Below are 23511 nucleotides of genomic sequence, written 5' to 3'. Positions count from 1 at the left end.
GTTTTTCCCATTGCTATGACAACCAGAATTTTGCGGCGGAAAACCTAGATATGATTGAATTTGAAAGACCACCATGCAAGGAACATGCCTGTAAAGATTTGATGAAATTAGCTGTGTGGTTCAGCAGGATATGTTCTTTAATGAAATTGTGGATGATAATCAGATGGATGAGTGAAATCAACAATCCTAAAAGCTCACCAGGTGTGCTAGAAATAATGAAATACAGTTGTCACCTATTTTGCAAAGGACTTATGAGGGTGGAGGCATATACCCCATTAATGATTGGTATGCAAGTTTCTAATGGTGGTTGGCAAAGGCCTTAAGAAAATCATTCACCAGCAGTTAATTTGAATGCATTGCAGAATTAATACTTTAATTGCTTTTATTAATATGAAAATAGCTAGGATATTAAAACTATTCTGTGTGATCTATTTTCATTGGAAATATTACAATCATAAAATAAATACCTAGCAGGTGTGTTGTCTTTATAGATAAATTTATAATGATTCCAAATTTTTTAATCTTGTTATCAAAAGACTAATCAAGTCATCATCCTATTAATTGCTACTCAGTTAATTAAGGTATTTATTATATCAGAAGTATGTTAATTAGAATCAACAAAGTGGTTTTAAAATTGATCAGATATTTTTCGGGTGCTTAACCATTTTGTAGGTCTTTAATCAATTTACAAGCTAAATTATTATTTATCTGCAATGAAACAATACTTGTTTGATCAAAATTGATGTTGGTGTACTTGGATGTTAAATTTCAGTTTTGTCTTGAAATATTCTTGCTATGCTAGTCTAAAGGGATTTTCAGGTTATCAGGCCAGTACCAGTTTGCAAGAACTGATGGCCCTACATCTCATGAAAATTAATTGTCGCGTAAATGCAGTTTTGGACAAGAAGATTTTTAAAGTTTTTCCTTCAGTTGCCATGGCAACCAGAGTTCTGCATGGAATTAAATTCTTTGAACAATTTTGAAAGGGGACCACCCAAGGATCATTCCTGTGAAGTTAAGTGTAATTCTGCCCAATGGTTTTCATTTTTCAACATGGCATTGAGTAGTCACAAAAGCTCACCATGAGCCTTTGGCTCAGGTGAGCTAAAAATGGTATCTTACTTGAATTGGCATTATACTAATGGTGAATATTAACGTGAAGATTAATTTTCATGAGATGTAAGGCCACGCAAATATAGTGAAAATTAAACCCTCAAGAAAATTTCTGCTTTTACAGTATACAAACAAACATGATTCAAAGCATATTACCAAACATTTTCTTTAAATTCCAGTGGGAAAATTATAACAATTTCAGGGGAAAATATAGCTATTTTTAGCTGGTGGAAACAGCCTGTATTCAGATGTAAAAATAGCAAAAAATTCACTGTCAGGGACCTCATGAATTGCTTAAGCATGTCTAGTGTTTGAGCCTTCATATCTCATCAGTTTCACTCTACAGTTTGTATATAAGTGTAAATTAAAAATGCTTTATATTTTGGTATGTTCCAAGTACCATAGACCACACTACGGGCATTTTCAGTTCACTACACTACAGTCACCTTCATAGTGGTCATACCTTCCTCACAGAAAGAGCGGAACTTGACAAACCCTGCTTCTTGGCAGAGTTGACCGTTTTCCAGCTTGAAGTGGTCATGCATATATTGAATTTTATAGTAAAGTCCTATACATCCAAAGACGTATATTTACACTTGGTACAGCTATACATTTCATGTTATTACATACTTGTTTTGTTTTATTCTGCGTCAAGTTGCAATAGAACCAGAAACGTCAGTATCTTTTCATACTTACGTTTGAATTTCATATCCTGTGAGTGATGTCATTTTAACGTGTGTTGCCTTAATTTTATTTACTTATGTCAGTTTAACAACTTTATTCAGGCTGTTGAACAAATTCATAATATTTATATAATATAAATAAGTGTAGATACATAATAATTATGTCAAAAAAAGATAATAAGCTTTGCACAGAGAAATAATGCACTCTTTCTTTTGCGGAATAATGCGCTCATAAAGTTGCGCAATATTTCACTGCAGAACTCGATGCATATTTCTTGATACAAAGCTAATAACCTACAACTATCAAAAATCTGAAATCTCAACCTCTAATTCTATTCATCAACTAAAACAAGAGCTGTCCATTAGACAGCCAATGCTCAACTATTGGAATTACTGTCCAAGATGCAGGAATTGTACCCAAAATGTTAAAATATCTACAGAGTTCCAATCCAGTATCTGTATTAGTTTTGGAGGTAGCAAATTGCATGCAAAAATTTAACCAAAAGTTTTAAGTTCAAAAGGGGACACAATTTTACAAAATATATGTCAGAGTTAAACCAAACCAAAAGAAATGTGTGAAGTTTCAATTCAACATTTGCTTTAGTTTTTGAATAGTAACTTGCATACAAAATTTTAAACATGATTTTCCAAGTCCAAAAGTGGGAATAATTTGGCCAAAATGCATGTCAGAGTTATGAGACTTGATGCTATCACCCAGTTTTATAACCTAGAAGGCACATTTGAAGTTTCAATCCAACATCTGCATTAGTTTTGGAGATAGTGATTACTCACACGCAAAACTTTAAAGGTCCACTACTAAAACCCGAACTAGTATTATATGAAAACCAGAGCTTGTTGCCGAGACTTCATATTTACTGAAAATATGACCCACTGCATCGGATCTAACCAAACAGTTGTGAATATGTTCAAGAATAACCAACAAATAAACAAAAACCGTTTGCCTATTTCAAACCGAAAATATGATTTCCGACTGCTTACGAACCCGTCGCGCATCTTCGGATCTTTTCAGAAGAATGTTCCGAAACAAGGCTATAATTTATAAATAGATCCAACGATAACATGATGTATACCAACATAACATAGGGAATTCAACATTTTTGTAACTCACAAAAACTTCATGAAAATCATTCTTATAATACAGGTAATCTACAGAAATACTACAAGTTTTCGGGTGGACAATTAATTTAGGCCCTTCCTGAATAGATGTGTTTTCACAACTTAATCTGCAAACTTATTTAGTCAGTCCCTTTTTAGAATAGTTTTAAGAATTTAGATGAATAGCTATCTTACACTGTAGAAACAAAATGTGGTTAAAATTTACCTACATACACTGATATATGTACATACTGCTTCATTAATTCAATAAAATTTTATATATTAAACACATTGTCTTGCCCTAATATATGACATTGTAATTACTAAAAGCTTGTAGATCTCATATTTTTCACGCAAATGATGTATAATTACTAATTTTTAAATAGTTATTTTGTGGCGTGTCTTTAAAACTGACATTATTTTGAAATAATTATAAAATCATGTGATCCCGAAGAATTTCCGACCGGTTACAGAAAAACGATAAAAAGAAAGTAGGACAAAATGACCACCCATGTCAGTCCAAGAAAAAAACAAGAGCACCCCCTTGCGGGTGCTGACGCTCATCTGATTTTTTTTGTATAATAGAAATATTGTCCTACCCATGATTTTCTAAGTCTAAAAAGGGCCATCATTCTTGCAAAAAGCAGGATAGAGTTATGTTTCTTGATGTACAGTGTCCACTTATGATGGTGAAAAACTGTTGCAAGTTTTAAAGCAATAGCTTTGATAGTTTATGAGAAAAGTATACTAAAACATAATACTCAACCAAGAAAATTATTTTCTAAGTCCAAAAGGGGCAATAATTATTGCAAAAAGCAGGATGGAGTTATGTTGCTTGCTGTACAGGGTCAGCTTATGATGGTGAACAAGTGTTGCAAGTTTCAAAGCAATAGCTTTGATAGTTTAAGAGAAAAAGTTCACCTAAACATAAAACTTAACAAAGAAATCTGATATTTTCTAAGTCCAAAAGGGGCCATAAATCTTGCAAAAAGCAGGATGGAGTTATGTTTCTTGATGTACAGGGTCAGCTTATGATGGTGAACAAGTGTTGCAAGTTTTAAAGCAAAAGCTTTGATAGTTTAGGATAAAAGCTGACCTAAACATAAAACTTAACCAAGAAAACTGATTTTCTAAGTCCAAAAGGGGCAATAATTCTTGCAAAAAGCAAGATGGAGTTATGTTTCTTGATGTACATGGTCTGCTTATGATGGTAAACAAGTATTCCAAGTTTCAAAGCAATAGCTCTGATAGTTTAGGAGAAAAGTTGACCTAAACATAAAACTTAACCAAGAAATCTGATATTTTCTGAGTACAAAAGGGGCCATAAATCTTGCAAAAAGCAAGGTGGAGTTATGTTTCTTGCTATACAGGGTCAGCTTATGATGGTGAACAAGTATTCCAAGTTTCAAAGCAATAGCTTTGATAGTTTAGGAGAAAAGCTGACCTAAACATAAAACTTAACCAGGCAACGCCGACACCGACGCCGACGCCGACAACCGCTCAAGTGATGACAATAACTCATCATTTTTTTTCAAAAAATCAGATGAGCTAACAAAAATACAAAAAAAATAATTTGTTTCTCTGCACTTGTTTCGACTTGAAGGAAATATTGCACCGCTATCGTAATGTTCAGATTTATATTTCAAAATGTGTAGTCTTTTTTTAAGATTTATGCTTTTTTATCTGTCTTTATTTAGTACCTCTAACCTGGATTTTTTGTCCAAAAAGGGAGCATAATTTGGCCAAACTGCATATCACAGTTATGGAACTGGATGCTATCACCTAGTTTTTATAACCTCAAAGACACATGCGAAGTTTTCATTCAATATCTGCATTAGTTTTGAAGACAGTAATTACACACACACAAAACTTAACAAGGATTTTCTAAGTCCAAAAGGGGGGCATAATTTCCCCAAAATACATGTCACAGTTATTGGACTTGACCCAATGAGGTTAGTAATTGACCTAGATAAAGAAAAAATAATTTTCAAAGCTATATGCCTTCAATTGAAAGCCATAAGTACTTGCATGCGAAATTTTAACCAAGGTGTGATGCTGACGCCAGGGTGAGTAGAACAGCTGGACTATTTTTCGAATAGTCAAGATAAAAATAACAATAACCATATGTTGCTGATCCCTTTTATTCAATAATAGACATAGCATTTATAATTGACACTGTAAGTTTCTCTATGTGCAAATAAAATACGTAACATTCGTACAACTTTCAAGTTAACTGACTGTAGCAAATGCATGCTGTAGGTAGGGAAAAACTACCAAACAATTTTAACAACAACATAAAGAGTTATTGATGTTTCCCCAAGTTGAAATCTATCAATCTGACAATAGATCATGTCTGAAATGTTACATTTGCTGAATGTTTTCATTAACACAATTGTTAAAAATTAGGTAAACAGTTGTTCTTTATGTTCAAACAAAATAAGTAGGTTTTTTACTTTTACATGCCAAACAACATACACATTTATCTCTCAAGGTAAATTATGTGTTTTATTTCAATGATCATGTTGTGTTGTTTTTTGTTTATTTTTTCTAAAACAAAAAAAAAACCTTTACCACACAAGATTTCAAAGAGAAATTGGGTACATATTTTAAGACTAATTATTATTAACTTAGAAGTTGGAAATCTATATGTTACAAACAGTTGTGTCTTCCTTTTTGAAGAGTATAATAAAATAAAATACCAAAATACAAAGGCAACAACATAAAGTGCATATATAAGTGACTATAAATAGTGTTGTTGTTGTTTTTAAGTTAAGGCTGGTGCAAATTAAAAAGAAAATTATTTCACTGCTGTGAATTTATTTCTAAACAGAACTGTACTTATCCGCAGCGTAATACATCCTAGGCCATTTTTATCATTTCTTTTTTATATAAATTAACAATGCACAAACCTTTTATTTTGTTCACTCTTTTTAAAATATACAACTGTACTACATTTCACTGAGTAATGTAAAGCTAAGCAGGTTGTCACAAGGGCTCTAAGTTTGACTAATCTTTTATCTGTATATTTCAGTTACTATTCAGCATAATATTATCTGGTCCATACAATAATATTATAGTTAATATTCATTTCTAGCAAATTTATATATGGAATTTAGTACCATGCATTATTTGTTATAAGTAGTCACCTGCAATCACCTTTGTATAATGGTATCGAGGATTAAATTGAATGTAGCATTTGTTACTTTCACAACATATTTCTTACAACAGTCATACACACTTCTAGAGAACGGCTATTAATAAAATTGCACATGGGTTATATCTATTGTATACATAAAATAAACAAGTAAATAAAACACTAAATAATCTCTAACAATAACATGTAATCAAGCAGGCTGTGCTATATGTCATATATGCTCAGCTGTAAGTCAATAGTTAATGGAAAGTAATTGGTTTATACTTGTACAAAATAGAATAATTGAACCAAATCTGCACCTGTCGAATTTAAGCTACGAATGGCTTTTAAATTTCCAAGAAAATATCACAACTTAATTTCTTCACACTCTAAGAAAAGCAGGTAATTTTAAGATATACTATGGCAAAATTCCCTCATCAGTTATTAACTTATCAGTTCTCCTGTAAAAATACAATAAACATGTTTGTGTTGATAAACATTATTGCGTGTAAGGTTTAAAATACAACACACTATAAAAAGTAATAGCACACATAGTGTTTACATTTAATCCCACTAAAAACTAAGATGATTTTTAACAAATAGATGTCAATGATGCAGCTTTACCTACACACTTAGTTTACATATTTATCCAAATGAAACTATCTGATGTGGATTTTTTCCGCTTAAACAAATACCATTTTATATTTTGAATGAGAAATCTTTTAAGCAGTTATAATAAATAAACAACATTAACCATGTTTTAGGGCAAAAAGACTTCTTGTGATCTCATTCATAAAAAACAAAACAACAAATTATGTAATTCATCACCAACAGTTACGCAAAATTTACAACATCCACATAAATACAACATAAAATAAGAAAATGCCGAAATATGAATAACATACAAACTCCATTCTGGAATTCTTGGAAAATTTTGTTACAGATAATATATCACAAAACATCAATAACTTAAAGCAGGTCAAGAAGTGGTTAGATGCCTTTTAAGCAATACAAAACCACAAATTATAATGAGAAAATGATCCAATACAGCTGGACCATGTCTGAACTGGAAATTCACCATTTTTTTAAACTTTCTTATGCAATCTGTACAAGAGAGTCTGTTCAATCAAATACCTAAACTTAACTCATTAGCGAGTTGTTAAACCTAAACTTAACTCAGCAAGTTGTTAAACCTAAACTTAACTCATTAGCAAATTGTTAAACCTAAACTAAACTCCTTACCAAGTTGTTATACAATGAAATAGTACATGTATCTTAAAATTACTCCTATTCTTAGTTTTCTGAAAAGAATCCGACTTCTCTATTGAGAGGTATAAAACATGCCATTATGTAAAAATAACTTGTACAGTGAAATTGACCTAAAAATTTAGAAACACAACAATACTAAACATGAGCAAGAATTAAAAGTTCAACCCAGTCAGAATGAAAAAACAAATGGACTTGTTTAATAAATTATCAAAGAATTTATCATTCTCAAAGAAACACAATTTTGTGATCTTTTATACCTGTAATAAAATGTTTTTCAGACCTATACTCCAAATGTGGCCACTAAGTTGCTTTGTGACTAAATATACTATAATAAGGCTGGTAATTAACTGTATGTAAAGTTCTTACTTGGCACAAGATACTTAAAGCATGTTAAAGCAATATGTACAAACTAGACCTGTTATATAGTACATTCTCCTTTGTGATCTTTCGCTGTTTACTGCTTATGTTTTTAAAGGCGTACGCTAGAATTCCCTGTATATGAGATGGGCTAAAATTTTCCCAATAACAGAATTTCTTTAAACTTTGGATATTGAAGGACAATCTTCTAAGAAACAAACAAGAGCACCGCCTTGCGGGTGCTGACGCTCATCTGATTTTTTTTTGTGTAATAGAAATATTGTCCTACCCATGATTTTCTAAGTCTAAAAAGGGCCATCATTCTTGCAAAAAGCAGGATAGAGTTACGTTTCTTGATGTTCAGTGTCCACTTATGATGGTGAAAAACTGTTGCAAGTTTTAAAGCAATAGCTTTGATAGTTTATGAGAAAAGTTGACTTAAACATAATACTCAACCAAGAAAATTATTTTCTAAGTCCAAAAGGGGCAATAATTATTGCAAAAAGCAGGATGGAGTTATGTTGCTTGCTGTACAGGGTCAGCTTATGATGGTCAACCAGTGATGCAAGTTTCAAAGCAATAGCTTTGATAGTTTAAGAGAAAAAGTTGACCTAAACATAAAACTTAACCAAGAAATCTGATATTTTCTAAGTCCAAAAGGGGCCATAAATCTTGCAAAAAGCAGGATGGAGTTATGTTTCTTGCTGTACAGGGTCAACTTATGATGGTGAACAAGTGTTGCAAGTTTTAAAGCAATAGCTTTGATAGTTTAGGATAAAAGCTGACCTAAACATAAAACTTAACCAAGAAAACTGATTTTCTAAGTCCAAAAGGGGCAATAAATCTTGCAAAAAGCAAGATGGAGTTATGTTTCTTGATGTACAGGGTCTGCTTATGATGGTGAACAAGTATTCCAAGTTTCAAAGCAATAGCTTTGATAGTTTAGGAGAAAAGTTGACCTAAACATAAAACTTAACCAAGAAATCTGATATTTTCTAAGTACAAAAGGGGCCATAAATCTTGCAAAAAGTAAGATGGAGTTATGTTTCTTGCTATACAGGGTCAGCTTATGATGGTGAACAAGTATTCCAAGTTTCAAAGCAATAGCTTTGATAGTTTAGGAGAAAAGCTGACCTAAACATAAAACTTAACCAGGCAACGCCGACGCTGACGCCGACGCCGACAACCGCTCAAGTGATGACAATAACTCATCATTTTTTTTCCAAAAATCAGATGAGCTAAAAAAGGCAATAAAAATCATAGGTCACCGGATTCGAAAAAGAGTTATCTGCCCTTGAAAACGTCATTTTTGGGGGAAATACCGTTTTCAAGGGCAGATAACTCTTTTTCGATACCGGTGACCTATGATTTTTATTGCATTTTTTTGTTTCTTAGATGATTGTCCTTCAATATCCAAAGTTTGAAGAAATTCTGTTATTGGGAAAATTTTCGCACCAAATTCTAGCATACGTCCTTAAGCTTACTTTTAATTCTTAACAGACAACTAATTTCACCAGACAGTTCTTTATAATAATCAAGAATAGTTCTTCCCCAATAATATTTCACAGGCATCAAATGTAAACAAATGCCTGTATCAAATTTTCATAATTCGCTCTTCAATAAGTAATGTTACACAACATATGAACAATTTTCAAGTATATGTCAAAACCAAACAAAAACTGAAATTTTTAGATGAAGTAACAGGTACTTTTCATACTTTACATGAATCTCATTTCGTAAGTTCAGCAATATTTTAAACGAAACATGGATATTGTACGAAAATATGACTTTATGTTGAAGGTGACAAGGCATTCTGAAGCATTGCCTAGACTCAAGAAATAGTAGTTTATATATTAGCTCCCTATCTTATAAATTTTAAGATTTTAATCAAAACTGCTCAATACACTCAGGTCAAAGAATATTTCAAACACTTAAAAATTGCTTTATCCAGACCGAAATACTGCAAAAACTGCTCAACAGATCACTATTTATACATCAAAGAGAGCTACATCTACGCACAACCCTGACATTTCTCTCAAGAAAAGTAGAAGCCTGTATATATATGTAATCCAAAATGGATTTATCAGAGTTCACCAAAGTATGGAACTGTGGAAAAATATCTTTTATTTGTAGTTCGTTTTTTAATCAAACAGCAGAATTTCAATAGACATTTAAGGAGCCCAAACACGCTTTGGGAACAGAACACAGTGCTTTCTTCGAAAGACTGGTCACATTAATGAAGACTGAATACACGAATTTGTTCTTTCAATCATGAGACACAGATCTAAAACCCTTTAGAGTCTTTTAATGTGTCCCTCAAATCTTCAAAAGTATTTTTTCCTCCAGTATTGATAAAACATATCTAAAACTCTTAACACTGTTTTTTCTCAATTAATAGTCTTCACTTATATCCTTGTGACCATTTTACCACAGTACATTATGAGGTTTGCTACAAAATAAAATGGAACGAAAATGCACAAGATGCTTAGCAACAACCACCACTTTGTCCTGCTCCACCACCACCAGATGGCATGCTGGGATTACTGGGCGAGTGCTGTGGTCCAATCTTAATACCATTTGCCTGGAAAAGAAAACAATACTAGTCATTAAACAAGATGTCTGACATGTTTTTCCACAACTGGTTTCTTCATCATTTTTAAAGTAATACTCAAAACTGACATTCTCTCTATTACTTACATGAATAAATACACATTTAAAAATTACCATTTAATTTAAACAAGCTTAATTTCAAAACAAAAACTATTGTTTCTACAGCCAGTATACAATAAACCTAGACAATGTAACCATATCCTTTCTGCAGGATTTATGTCTTTAAAGGATGAAATCAAAATTAAATTTTGGGTTATAGTATTCCAAGTTCAGACACCTCCTGAACTGGCACACTTTAACATGAAAACATTCTGTCAGTACCTCATTATTAATATCAAAAACTCCATCTTGTATCTTCTGGTAGATCTCTTTTGCTGTGTTTATAAAAGCCTGAAATGAGAAGAATACAGATACACTTTTACGTCAAACTGATATACAACCAAATACCTTTAATTCTCGTACTCCTGAAACAAAAACTATATACTTTCGTATCTCTCAAAAATATGCTTTAAGTCAATGTATGGGATGTAGGAATCAAGCAATAGCAGAGATATAGTGAAAGTGCAAAACTTTCTAGATACAGATGCTGACCAATCAGGGAGTTGGATAACTCTCCATATACTTCCTAAAGTATAACTTAAAAGGCCATGGGCATGTCATATCTAAAGTAGCATCTTTAAACAATCACCAACAAAACAACAGAATATGAAAATGTATCTTAGATCACAATACTTGGTATTCCTTCAAAATCAATGGAGTTTAAATACAAATATCATCTCGAAATTGAGCACTTTACCTCTTCAACATTTGCTGCAGTTTTAGCTGAAGTTTCCATAAAAATAAGACCATGTTCTCTTGCAAATGCTTCTCCTTCTTCCTTCTTAACATCTCGTCTAGCCTCCAGATCACTGGTATAACAAAAGAAATTCTTTATAATTTGTGAATGTATAGGACAGAATGCTTTTGCTGAAGAGATGTAAATTAAGACCTAAGGTCAATTAATTCAAATAACATGAGCTGTCAGAGGACAGCAATGCTCAACTATTCAACAGCCTTGTCAATTGTATGAATAATGAATATAAAGTTAAACAAGAGGACCATGATGGTCCTGAATCGCTCACCTCTTCCCACATGACCCAGTTTTGGGTATGACGTCGTTTTTTTCTATTATTTGACATAGTGACCTAGTTTTTGAGCTCATGTGACCCAGTTTTGAACTTGACCTAGATATTATCAAGATAAAAATTCTGACCAATTTTCATGAAGATCCATTGAAAAATATAGTCTCTAGAGAGGTCACAAGGTTTTTCTATTATTTGACCTATTGACCTAGTTTTTGAAGGTACGTGACCCTGTTTTGAACTTTACCTAGATATCATCAAGGTGAACACTCACTAATTTTCATGAAGATCTCATGAAAAATATGGCCTTTAGAGAGGTCACAAGGTTTTTCTATTTTTATACCTACTGGCCTAGATTTTGACCGCACGTGACCCAGTTTCGAAACTGACCTAGATATCATCAAGGTGAATATTCAGATCAATTTTCATGAAGATCCATTGAAAAATATGGCCTCTAGAAAGGTCAAAAGATTTGAATAATTTTAGACCTACTGACCTAGTTTTTGACCGCAGTTGACCCAATTTCAAACTCGACCTAGATATCATCAAGATGGACATTCAGACCAACTTTCATACAGATCCCATGAAAAGTATGGCCTCTAGAGAGGTCACAAGGTTTTTTTATTATTTGACCTACTGACCTAGCTTTTTAAGGTACGTGACCCAGTTTCAAACTTGACCTAGATATCATCAAGGTAAACATTCTGACCAATTTTTATGAAGATCCATTGAAAAATATGGCCTCCAGAGAGGTCACAAGGTTTTTCTATTTTAAGACCTACTGACCTAGTTTTTGACCGCACATGACCCTGTTTCGAATCTGACCTAGATATCATCAAGATGAACATTCAGACCAATTTTCATACAGATCCCATGAAAAATATGGCCTTTAGAGAAGTCACAAGTTTTTTTTTATTATTTGACCTACTGACCTAGTTTTTGACCGCACGTGACCCTGTTTCGAATCTGACCTAGATATCATCAAGATGAACATTCAGACCAACTTTCATATAGATCCCATGAAATATATGGCCTCTAGAGAGGTCACAAGGTTTTTCTATTTTTAGACCTACTGACCTAGTTTTTGACCGCATGTGACCCAGTTTTGAAAATGACCTAGATATCATCAAGATGAACATTCAGACCAACTTTCATACAGATCCCATGAAAAATATGGCCTTTAGAGAGGTCACAAGGTTTTTCTATTATTTGACCTACTGACCTAGTTTTTGATGGCACGTGACCCAGTTTCGAACTTGACCTAGATATCATCAAGGTGAACGTTCTGACCAATTTTCACGAAGATCTTGTGAAATATATGGCCTCTAGAGAGGTCACAAGGTTTTTCTATTTTTAGACCAACTGACCTAGTTTTTGATGGCACGTGACCCAGTTTCGAACTTGACCTAGATATCATCAAGTTGAACATTCTGACCAAATTTCATAAAGATCTTATGAAATATATGGCCTCTAGAGAGGTCACAAGGTTTTTCTATTTTTAGACCTACTGACCTAGTTTTTGATGGCACGTGACCCAGTTTCATAAAGATCCCTTGAAAAATGTGACCTCTAGAGTGGTCACAAGCAAAAGTTTACGGACGGACTCACGCACGCACGCACGCACGGACGACGGACACCGCGCGATCACAAAAGCTCACCTTGTCACTTTGTGACAGGTGAGCTAAAAAGTGGCATAATTTTGTGAAAATGCAAAATACTGTTATAGAACTTGACAGCTTCATTTCAGCTCATCACAGTGGATAAGTGTGTGAAGTTTCAATCCATTCCCAGTAGCAGGTACAAGCTACCAGCTTACATACAAAAACTTAAACTTACAGAAAAAAACTAAGTGAAACAAGAGCTGTCACTTATGGTGACAAATGCCCCCACAGCGCCTTGACCTTTGACCTGGTGACCTTGACCTTTGACCCCAAAGTCAGTAGGGGTTGTGTACTCAATAAGTACTATCAGTATGTGAAGTTTGAAGGTCCTGGGTGCAGTGGTTCGCGAGTAAAGTGTCTTCATGCAAAAAGTTAACATTGGATCATGTGACCTTGACCTTTGACCTGGTGACCCCAAAGTCAGTAGGGGTCGTGTACTCAATAGGTACTATCAGCATGTGAAGTTTGAAGGTCCTGGGCGCAGTGGTTCGCCAGTAAAGTGCCTTCATGCAAAAAATTAACGTTGGACATGTACTGACTTGACTGGTACCAGTCATAGGGTTGTATCAGTAGTACTCCGTGATTGAAGGTAATGCCACAGCCTTGACCTTGCTGGGACTTGACTTTGCCCCAAAGTCAGTAGGGTTGTGTACTCAATAAGTACTATCAGCATGTGAAGTTTGAAGGTCCTGGGTGCAGTGGTTCGCGAGTAAAGTGCCTTCATGCAAAAAGTTAACGTTGGACCATGTGACCTTGACCTTTGACCTGGTGACCCCAAAGTCAGTAGGGGTCATGTAATCAATAAGTACTATCAGCATGTGAAGTTTGAAGGTCAAGGGTGCAGTGGTTTGCGAGTAAAGTGCCTTCATGCAAAAAGTTAACATTGGCCCCTGTGACCTTGACCTTTGACCTGGTGACGCCAAAGTCAGTAGGGGTCGTGTACTCAATAAGTACTATCAGCATGTGAAGTCTGAAGATCCTGGGTGCAGTGGTTCGCGAGTAGAGTGCCTTCATGCAAAAAGTTAACGTTGGACCATGTGACCTTGACCTTTGACCTGGTGACCCCAAAGTCAGTAGGGGTCATGTATTCAATAAGTACTATCAGCATGTGAAGTTTGAAGGTCCTGGGTGCAGTGGTTCACGAGTAAAGTGCCTTCATGCAAAAAGTTAACGTTGTGACGAACGAACAAACTAACGAACGAACAGACGGACAGTTGAAAACTAATATGCCTCCCTTTGGGGGCATAAAAATAGGTATAATTTTGTTATACAAAGATTTATGGAACCTACGCACTGCATTAGATCATCACAGTAAACAAGTGTGTTAAGCTTTAATCCATTCCCATTTATGGGTACAGAGATACCAGCTTAAATACAAAATCTTCACAAAAATAGCTACTGAAGTTGAAGGGGCATATTTTTTTTAAATAAAAAATAGAAGTATGGAACCTGTGCAATGAAAGCCTATTTATTACTGGGAATAAGTGTGTTAAGTTTCAATCCATTCCAATAAGTAGTTACCGAGATACCAGCTTCCATACAGAACCTTAACCAAATCTGGACAGCAACACTGACTACTGCTCACAGATGAGTCCAGTAACTCTACATATTCTTCGAATAGTAGAGCTAAATATTACTGCCATCAAATATGTTCACAGCTATGAAAACCTTTCCATTAATTTCTGTTTCTAGTGCTTCCTACAAGGTTCAACCTTTCTCATTTTGCCATATTACTAAAAACTGAGTGTTAAAAGCCGATGGAAGCCATGATGGCTATGACTGCTATGTACCTTGAAAAATGGCAATTTTTTTCAAATGATTTAACACATACATAGAAACAAGAAATGATTTAGGAAGAGAATAATTATGAAGAATCACACACCTTTTGTTACCGATCAACATGATAACCATATTCGAGTTGGAATGTTGTCTGGCGTCCTCCAGCCATGTGGTCAGGTGATTGAATGTGTCACGTCTGTAATCATCAATCAAGAATGTTAACATGCATTATATCTATACAAGGAAAGCATGAATACTTCACTTCTACAACAGACTTTGAAATAGGTCTAACAACCCAGCATGAACAACCCTCTAAGCTTTTCACATTTAGAGATCTATGAAGGCGTGTTTTCAAGAGGATGTATAATAAGCCCAAAATTAATCAAGAATTCTGGTTTATTCTTGAAAGAGCTTCATGCATGTTTCTAAAGCAACAAGATTGGTGGATAAATGTCTTTTGAAGTGTTTAAGTGTATGATGGACAATAGATACCAGATGGATGCTTTCCTCTCATTTGTCCGAGCCAAGAACTATTTAATGTTCTTACAGAATCCAATATTTAACAAACCTGAAACATTTGCACATAAACCTACCTTGTGATGTCATATACCAATAATGCCCCCGCTGCCCCTCTGTAGTATGACCTTGTAATGGATCGAAAAGATTCTTGACCAGCCTGAAAAGATGTGAATGTATGGATAAAAATGTGATATATAACTCACATATCATACGTAGCTATATGTAAATATGGAAGATGAAAATATATTTTCATGTTCATATCTATTTTAAAACAACAGAATTGCAAGGAAAGCTTAAATGTTGCCTGTTAAATTTCATATATTTGAAAAAAAAAAGAGACTGCAAAAACACATTAAAATCAAGCCATATCAAATCTGATTCAACTGTCATTTTAAATTTCAATTACGTAGTACAGTTTACATCATGTATAAACAAGTGACCGAGTATTGTAGTGGCAATTCTGGTGGAAAACTTAACTGTTCATTATTGGCAACAGTGTCAGGACCAAAAATGCTTGAAAGCATTTAGGAGCTAAGAAACAGAAACTGTTTTTATTAATACAAATGTATACCAATAGCAATCTGGACTTACAAGCACAGATCATGTATGTCTGTCTATGTGACACATTGTCTCATCATGGGGAACATTTGTGTGCAGTACCAAGACAATCCAGCCATGCACATAAGTTATGGAGTGGAAACAAATTTTTACTTGATCTTCAATAGTGAACTTTACCTTTGACTGACAACCAAGGGTCATGTGTGCGAGTTATGTTCTAATCGTGGGGAACATTTCTGTGTAGTAATAAAAATATTTCAATGCAATTAAAAGTGATAGAGTGGAAACAATTATTTACTTGACCTTAAACTTTAACCAGCAAGCATAGGTAATGTGCTGACACATTGTCTCAACATGGGGAACATTTGTGTGTAGCACTAACAAAACCCATTAAAGCATATAAAAGTTATGGAGCAGAAACAATTTTTTCTTGACCTTCAATCGTGGCCTTGACCTATGACCTGAAAGCATAAGTCATGTACTCTACATGCATAATCTACATATTGCCCTCTATTAACATACCAAGTTTTATGAACCTAGCTTGAATACTTTTTGAGTAACTGAAGGATCCAGATTTGCGGGAAGGATAGACAACAGAGGGCAATCCTACAGACCTCTCCTGTGTTCCACTGGTAGTGAACTAATAAAATAATCCCTGGGTCTACTTACAGTGTCCCATATCTGTAGTTTGATTTGTTTACCATCTATAGAGATCATACGAGCACCAAACTCTACTCCTGTAAAATCATATACACCTTGATTAACCACAGTAACTTTAAAATGTAAATAATAGCAATTATGTTAATATCATTTTTTTTTAATTGCAAATACAGATTACTCCAAAGTGTTACATGTACATACAAGATTGGTAAACATGCTGCACAGTGTTTGTGTGTAAAACTTGTACATGTAGATAAAAATTCTTTATTTTTTCCCAGACTACTTTTTTTTTCAAGATTTTTTTTTACTCTAAATCACACCAAAGACTAAACAGAGATAAGGACAAGAGTTCCAAAATTGCAAATAAAGACTGTTTATTCTGCACAGACTTTTGATCAGTTTGCGTCTGAAGTTATGAATTTGCTTCCTTTTTTTTCAGAATACTAGAAATAAATAAAAATGTTGCTGAGATGTCTTTAACCACTTTCAAGGCCTCTTTGCAATACTTGTGTTGATATTAGATCTTACTATGATAATAATTATCATAATTATATAATTGTGGATTACAAAGAACACAACATTTTATTACCTATAGTTAAGTCATGCACTGGCTGAAATCTTTTATCTGTGAACTGTAGCAACAGACAGGACTTCCCTACACCTGTAATATATCAAAATTTTCATAATCATCTTAATAACACATTAATATTTATTTCATACACTGCAGCTTATAAAAAGATGAAGGAGATGAAATATTTTCCTACACATGATCTATCTGAAATAATTCACTGTTTCAGTGGCTATTTCATAATCATGATAATTGTAAACATTTTTTAAAAAAACTTTTCATAAACTTGTCACCTCAGAGTAAAAAGTTGATAACTGATAACAGCACTAAAACCAATTATATATTTATTTACAATACAATACAATTGTATTTATATTTATTTTGCAATAAAGACATTGCGTTTTGTTTTGTTTGTTTGAAATCAAAGACAACTGAATAGTCTTGTTTATGACCCCATTTTGCTACTCTATACATGTTGATAACATCTGTTTTATAGCAACATTATTTGAACATTTGACAAGTTATTTATTTTAGTGGCATTTTGTAATGGTGTGAGGAACTTGCCATATCTACATTTTACACTTCATAAGTATCTTCTGATTTTATCATTTAAAACTCTTGGTCTACTCTCTTTCCACAATCTTCATGTTCCTATTTTCTATAAAGTTGTGTATCTTATGTCAAAGTTTACATAAAAACAATTTTTATGTAGCATCTCTCTTTAAACATGCTTTTAAATTTAGAATAGTTTTACTTCAATCAACTTTATCAATATTAAAAAATCTTTTTTATCAAAACATGCATTAAACAACCAATTCATTGTTACATGATTATCTCAAACAAAATATCATTTTAAAGACAACAAATGAAAGAACAAACTATTTATCTTTTGTATAACAGAATGCTAATCAATACAATGATATCTGTATAATATTGACTGATAAAATCCAATAATCATGAGCAGATTCTGTCACCACTGTATGTCATAATTGGGAGCTGCAGCTAATGCACCTGTTGTGGCCTGCTGGCCATCTGTCATTTCAAAACAACTGTCACTATAGCTGGCCACTCAACAAACAAAGGAATTATGTCCACTTATCATGAATAGAAATTATTCTTAAAATAAATCTATACTGTTACAACATGTCAGCATTCAATAATTATATTTATTTATTTTTATACAGCATGTATAACAAGAGCTGTCCATAAGACAGCCGAGCTCGACTATTCGAAATATTGTCACAGAAGCAGGAAATGATTACCCAAAATGTTAAATATCAAAAGAGTTTTAAGTTCGAAAGGGGACTGATTTGACCAAAATGCATATCAGAGTTATGGGACTTGATGCTATCAACTAGTTTTATAACCCCGAAGAAACATGTTAAGTTTCAATTCAATATCTGCATTAGTTCTGGGGATAGTAACTTGCATGTAAAACTTTAACCAGAATTTTCTAAGTCCAAAAGGGGGCATAATTTGCTCAAAATACATGTTAAGAGTTATGGAACTCGACCCAGTGAGGTTGATAATTGACCTAGAAAAAGAAAAATAAGTTTCAAAGCTATATGCCTTTTGGTAAAAGCTGTATGTACTTGCACGCAAAACTTTAACCAGGATTTTCTAAGTCCAAAAGGGGGCATAATTTGACCAAAATACATGTCGGAGTTATGGGACTTGATTCTATCAACTAGTTTTATAACCCCTAAGACACATGTGAAGTTTCAATTTAATATCTGTAGTAGTTTTGGAGATAGTAACTTGCATGTAAAACTTTTACCAGGATTTTCTCAGTCCAAAAGGGGGCATAATTTGCCCAAAATACATGTCAGAGTTATGGGACTTGACCCAGTGAGGTAGGTAATTGATCTAGAAAAAGAAAAAATAAGTTTCAAATCTATATGCCTTTTAGTAATAGTAGTATGTACTTGCACGCAAAACTTTAACCAGAATTTTTTTAAGTCCAAAAGGGGCATAATTTGGCCAAAATACATGTCAGAGTTATGGGACTTGACCCAGTGAGGTAGGTAATTGATCTAGAAAAAGAAAAAATAAGTTTCAAATCTGTATGCCTTTTAGTAATAGCTGTATGTACTTGCACGCAAAACTTTAACCAGAATATTCTAAGTCCAAAAGGGGGCATAATTTGGCCAAAATACATGTCAGAGTTATGGGACTTGATTCTATCAACTAGTTTTATTACCCCGAAGACACATGTGAAGTTTCAATTCAATATCTGTATTAGTTTTGGAGATAGTAACTTGCATATAAAACTTTAACCAGAATTTTCTAAGTCCAAAAGGGGGCATAATTTGCTCAAAATACATGATAGAGTTATGGAACTTGACCCAGTGAGGTTGGTAATTGACCTAGAAAAAGAATAAATAAGTTTCAAAGCTATATGCCTTTAAATGATAGCTGTATGTACTTGCATGCAAAAACTTAACCAAGGTGTGACGCCGACGCCAGGGTGAGTAGAATAGCTAGACTATTCTTCGAATAGTCGAGCTAAAAATAGAACAATTAGTTGATTGAACATGTTAAATCTCCTTAATCAACATTATTATTATTCAATACTTATAAAATGGTTTTTTCCTGAAATAAATTAAAAATACCAATGACTTAGGAAAATATCTGGTAATCAATTAATGTAAGGTACAAAACATTCAAAGACAAATTTCAGGTTTTTTTTGGTTTTTTTTTGTTTTGGGTTGAACGCTGTTTTTCAAAAGTATTTCAGTCATGTAATGACAGACAGTTAACCTAACCAGTGTTCCTGGATTCTGTACCAGTACAAACCTGTTCTCCACAAGTAACTGCCAACTTCCTCACATGAATCAGAGGTGGAGGACTAATGATTTCAGACACTATGTCGTTTATCAAATAGTCACGGAGAACACATGCCCCGCCCGAGGACTGAACTCGCGATCCGTAGACCGATGCTCTACCTACTGAGTTAAGCGGGCGGGTACACAAATTTCAGACAATAATAAATAACTACAGCAATTATATAAGGAAAAAAAGCTTACGTCTGCTTCCAGTGAAACTAGAACTTGTGGCATACAAGAAAATAAACAGTTTGGGTTTGAACCCAGGACCTTTATTTTTAGACACCATGCTGTCACATTTCTCTCACTGGCACAAAATTGCACATATCATATGAAGGGGACTGATATTTCACTACATATTTTTCATTTTGGACACATTTAAAATGAAAACAGGGGTTTCTAGACTTTTAGAGGTACGGATCTGTACCTATGGACAAGCTTATTAGGGGTTGTTTACAGGTACGGACCTCCTTTTTTCAGAAGTTTTGTGTTGTTTACATCAATTATTTTGTTGGAAATGAACCATCAAATAAGAATTAAGATTTAACTAATATTCACCTTAATCTTGAATCTAAATGGTTCACAGACACCAACACCAAAGAGATCATGAAGAATTGAAATGGCACAAAACAATTTTAACATTAAATATCAATGTTTACCTCACATTTGCTGACCATTACAAAACACAAGGGAAAACATCGTAAACAGAAATTTTACTTGTGTTGGTTAATTGATTATAAAACAGGTTGTCAGAGCTCCAGATTAATCTGCGTATTACGCAATTAAAGTTGCAGAAAACCCAAACGAATTCATACCGTGTGCGTACTGAAACACAATTAGAATTCCTGATACCCTATTAATTTACAAGAGCTGTCGGAGGACAGCAAAGTTTGACTATTCAACATCCTTGTCAACTCAATGAATACAAAAGTCGAAAAACCATGTGACCCCTAGGGTGGGGCCATATTTGACCCTAGGAGGATAATCTGAACAATCTTGGTAGAGGACCACTAGATGATACTACATGCTAAATATTAAAGCCCTGTGACCTATGGTTTTAGACAAGAAGATTTTTGAAGTTTTTCCTTTCGGTTGCCATGGCAACCAGAGTTCTGTATAGAATTCAATTCTAGGAATAATCTTTAAAGAAGACCATCCAAGGAACAACCCTATGAAGTTTCATCAAAACTGGCCTAGTGGTTTAGGAAGAAATGTTGTTTACAGGAAAGTGTGGATGGACGCCGAAAGGCCGGATGCTGGACAAGAGTGATCACAATAGCTCACCCTGAGCCTTTGGCTCATGTGAGGCCTTTGGCTCATGTGAGCTAACAAAAAGTGATGGGTATTATAATACCAATTCCACTAAGCTTATCTGGAACTCTGGGTTGTTGGGTGCCAATCATTTACTGTAAAAGTATAACATAATTATGTGCACATGCCTTGTCATGTTGTAAAGCTTGTTTATTAACAATTTATTTCTGAATTTCAAACATAGTTCATTCAAGGCTTCAATGCACCTGTGAAATTAATCTTTATCAACAGTTTATTTTACAATAGATTTAACTGGCACAGAACAATATATTCATTTGGAGTTCCTCCGCTTTTACATTTCATAAGAAAATGAAAACAATCGGGTAAACACTGGTATCTGTAAACTATTTAGATTTAAGTGAAGATTGATTTTTGTCTTATTTCAAATTTCATTTTCAGCATAAAATAAGATGAAAATAACATTACAAATTTGGGAAATGAGGACTGGTCCATACCCCTTTACAATCCTAACAGTAGACAATCCCTAACAGTTTTGCCTAGAGATATAGATCTGTTCCTCTATAATCTGATGCTAGAGGTATGAATCGAAATGCGCCTTGATGTTCAGATTGGGCTATTCTGCATGTCTCGCAGTTGTTCCAAATTGAAGTGCACCCAAATAGCCCAACTGAACAACTGAAACAAGTACAAATTGGGTGGAATCTGTGTACACAATCGTACCCATCTTTTGTTATTCATAAGGGCCATTCATCCCCACATGATAATTTGCATGTTGATGAACCATACTCCATAGGCTGAGATGAACTGTCAAAACTTGGTCTATGTGAGTGTGTCTATTTATTCTACTGTTTCTTTGCTTCTCTTACTTATAATAGATCATTGCAGATTTCATTCAGATATCCTGAGTTAAAAACATCAAATCTTGCTTGTGTGAAACAGCAACTTACTGGAACAACAAAGATACATTTTATCATAACTGCGTCGCCATTTTTACATGTGTAAACAAAAATCGATACTTTTTGGGCAGACAATATGCTGCAATGACACAACCATCAAGCGCCTTCTAACTTTGAAATAATAAATTAACTTTAATTTTAAGATACCTGTATCTCCTATGATGATATATTTGAACAAATATGCGTAAGACATCTTCGAACAGGATTTGTCTATTTTCTGGTGATGTCAATCGGTGAACCGGAAATGAAACCATAAGGTCGATATTAGCCGCCACCTGTTTTCATTTTAAAGAACGGTAACTCTTGTGCGAAAACGAAAGTAGGCTAGCGTGGGACAGAAAACGAAAGTAGACCAAGGCCAGGTAAGGAAGTAAGTCATCGTTGTCGTTAGGACTTTTTTGTTCTTCGTAAATTCAGCGAATACTCTGGACAGACGCCAGTATGTTCACTGTGTTTGTTTACAAGTGTTCTTTATCTTGTTTGCTTCTGTTTTTTTATTTCCATGGGTCCAAGGAGAGATCGTGTTTGTATACAAATTCTATTTTTAGAACTGATAAGACAGTGATCGGGTGGGCAGAAGCCGACCGTCCATGTTTTTTGTAAACAGTGATGTTTTTCTAACGGTCTAAACTTTCTTAAAACACAACTTACATAAATAATTTTTTGATCAATGGAAAGGTTATAAAACAAGCAATTTATTGATTACTTTTAATTGTTATTTCGAAATAAAATGGATTAATTATGAACACTTAACTTACACTGTTTTTCTAAAGGTTGTGAAAATCACTACGCCGCTTTTAAAATTATATGTCATTTAAAACGGTTTTTCATTGAAAAAAGATATTTGGATACAAAAATATGAAGATTGTTAGTATTTCAAATCTTTTTGAATTTTGAAAATCCATAAATGAGCAAAAAAGTTATTAAATATTAAAAATTCTGATTCAATACGCAAACGGTGTTAAAATCATTTGTTTTGCCAACCACCAGATAAACAGATGTTAACGCGTGACGTCACGGCGATCTCTCCTATTTGTAAATATGCCTGTTTTAGCTATAAGTTAAACCTTTAAACCTTTTATAGATAGAGACTAGTTGTTTTAATCTAACTTTCTTAATATCTTACTCACGACATAATTTAGTATATATGTTTCAACATGTTTAAAGCACATGAATTATTATGTTTTTCGGAAAATAGCTGATGAGCTAATGTTTTATTAACTTAATTTACTTGTTACTTTGTATCCGACGTAAAATAAAGCTTCTTGTATCTTGACGTGTATCAGTATAATCCAAGACATAGAAACTACT

At 33.8% G+C, this 23511-nt stretch overlaps 2 protein-coding genes across 7 annotated transcripts in view; one reads left to right on the top strand and one right to left on the bottom strand.

The window, feature by feature from the left end:
• Positions 1 to 5037: 5037 nt before the first annotated feature.
• LOC123548700 (ras-related protein Rab-2) lies at positions 5038 to 22502 on the bottom strand. Its single transcript, XM_045336189.2, has 8 exons — positions 22348 to 22502; positions 17169 to 17240; positions 16589 to 16656; positions 15436 to 15518; positions 14946 to 15038; positions 11078 to 11189; positions 10603 to 10671; positions 5038 to 10252 (listed from the first exon to the last, which is right to left on the bottom strand). The coding sequence occupies exons 1-8, from the start codon at positions 22391 to 22393 to the stop codon at positions 10157 to 10159; spliced, it is 639 nt and encodes a 212-aa protein (XP_045192124.1). The 5' UTR covers positions 22394 to 22502; the 3' UTR covers positions 5038 to 10156.
• Positions 22467 to 23511, top strand: part of LOC123548698 (uncharacterized) — a 28734-nt gene continuing 27689 nt past the window's right edge. For 2 of the 6 annotated variants that reach the window (XM_045336185.2, XM_045336182.2), the window contains exon 1: positions 22467 to 22570. The gene's annotated coding sequence lies outside the window, so the exon portion shown is untranslated. Of the gene's footprint in view, positions 22640 to 23511 lie in introns of all 6 variants that reach the window. The other 4 variants (XM_045336187.2, XM_045336183.2, XM_045336184.2 and 1 more) reach the window with 4 other exon arrangements.

The sequence above is a fragment of the Mercenaria mercenaria genome, chromosome 6 (assembly GCF_021730395.1).
Source record: "Mercenaria mercenaria strain notata chromosome 6, MADL_Memer_1, whole genome shotgun sequence".
Taxonomy (NCBI): Eukaryota; Metazoa; Mollusca; class Bivalvia; order Venerida; family Veneridae; genus Mercenaria; species Mercenaria mercenaria.
The sequence above is the reverse complement of the archived record's forward strand: the minus strand, read 5'-3'. Positions and strand labels throughout refer to the sequence as shown.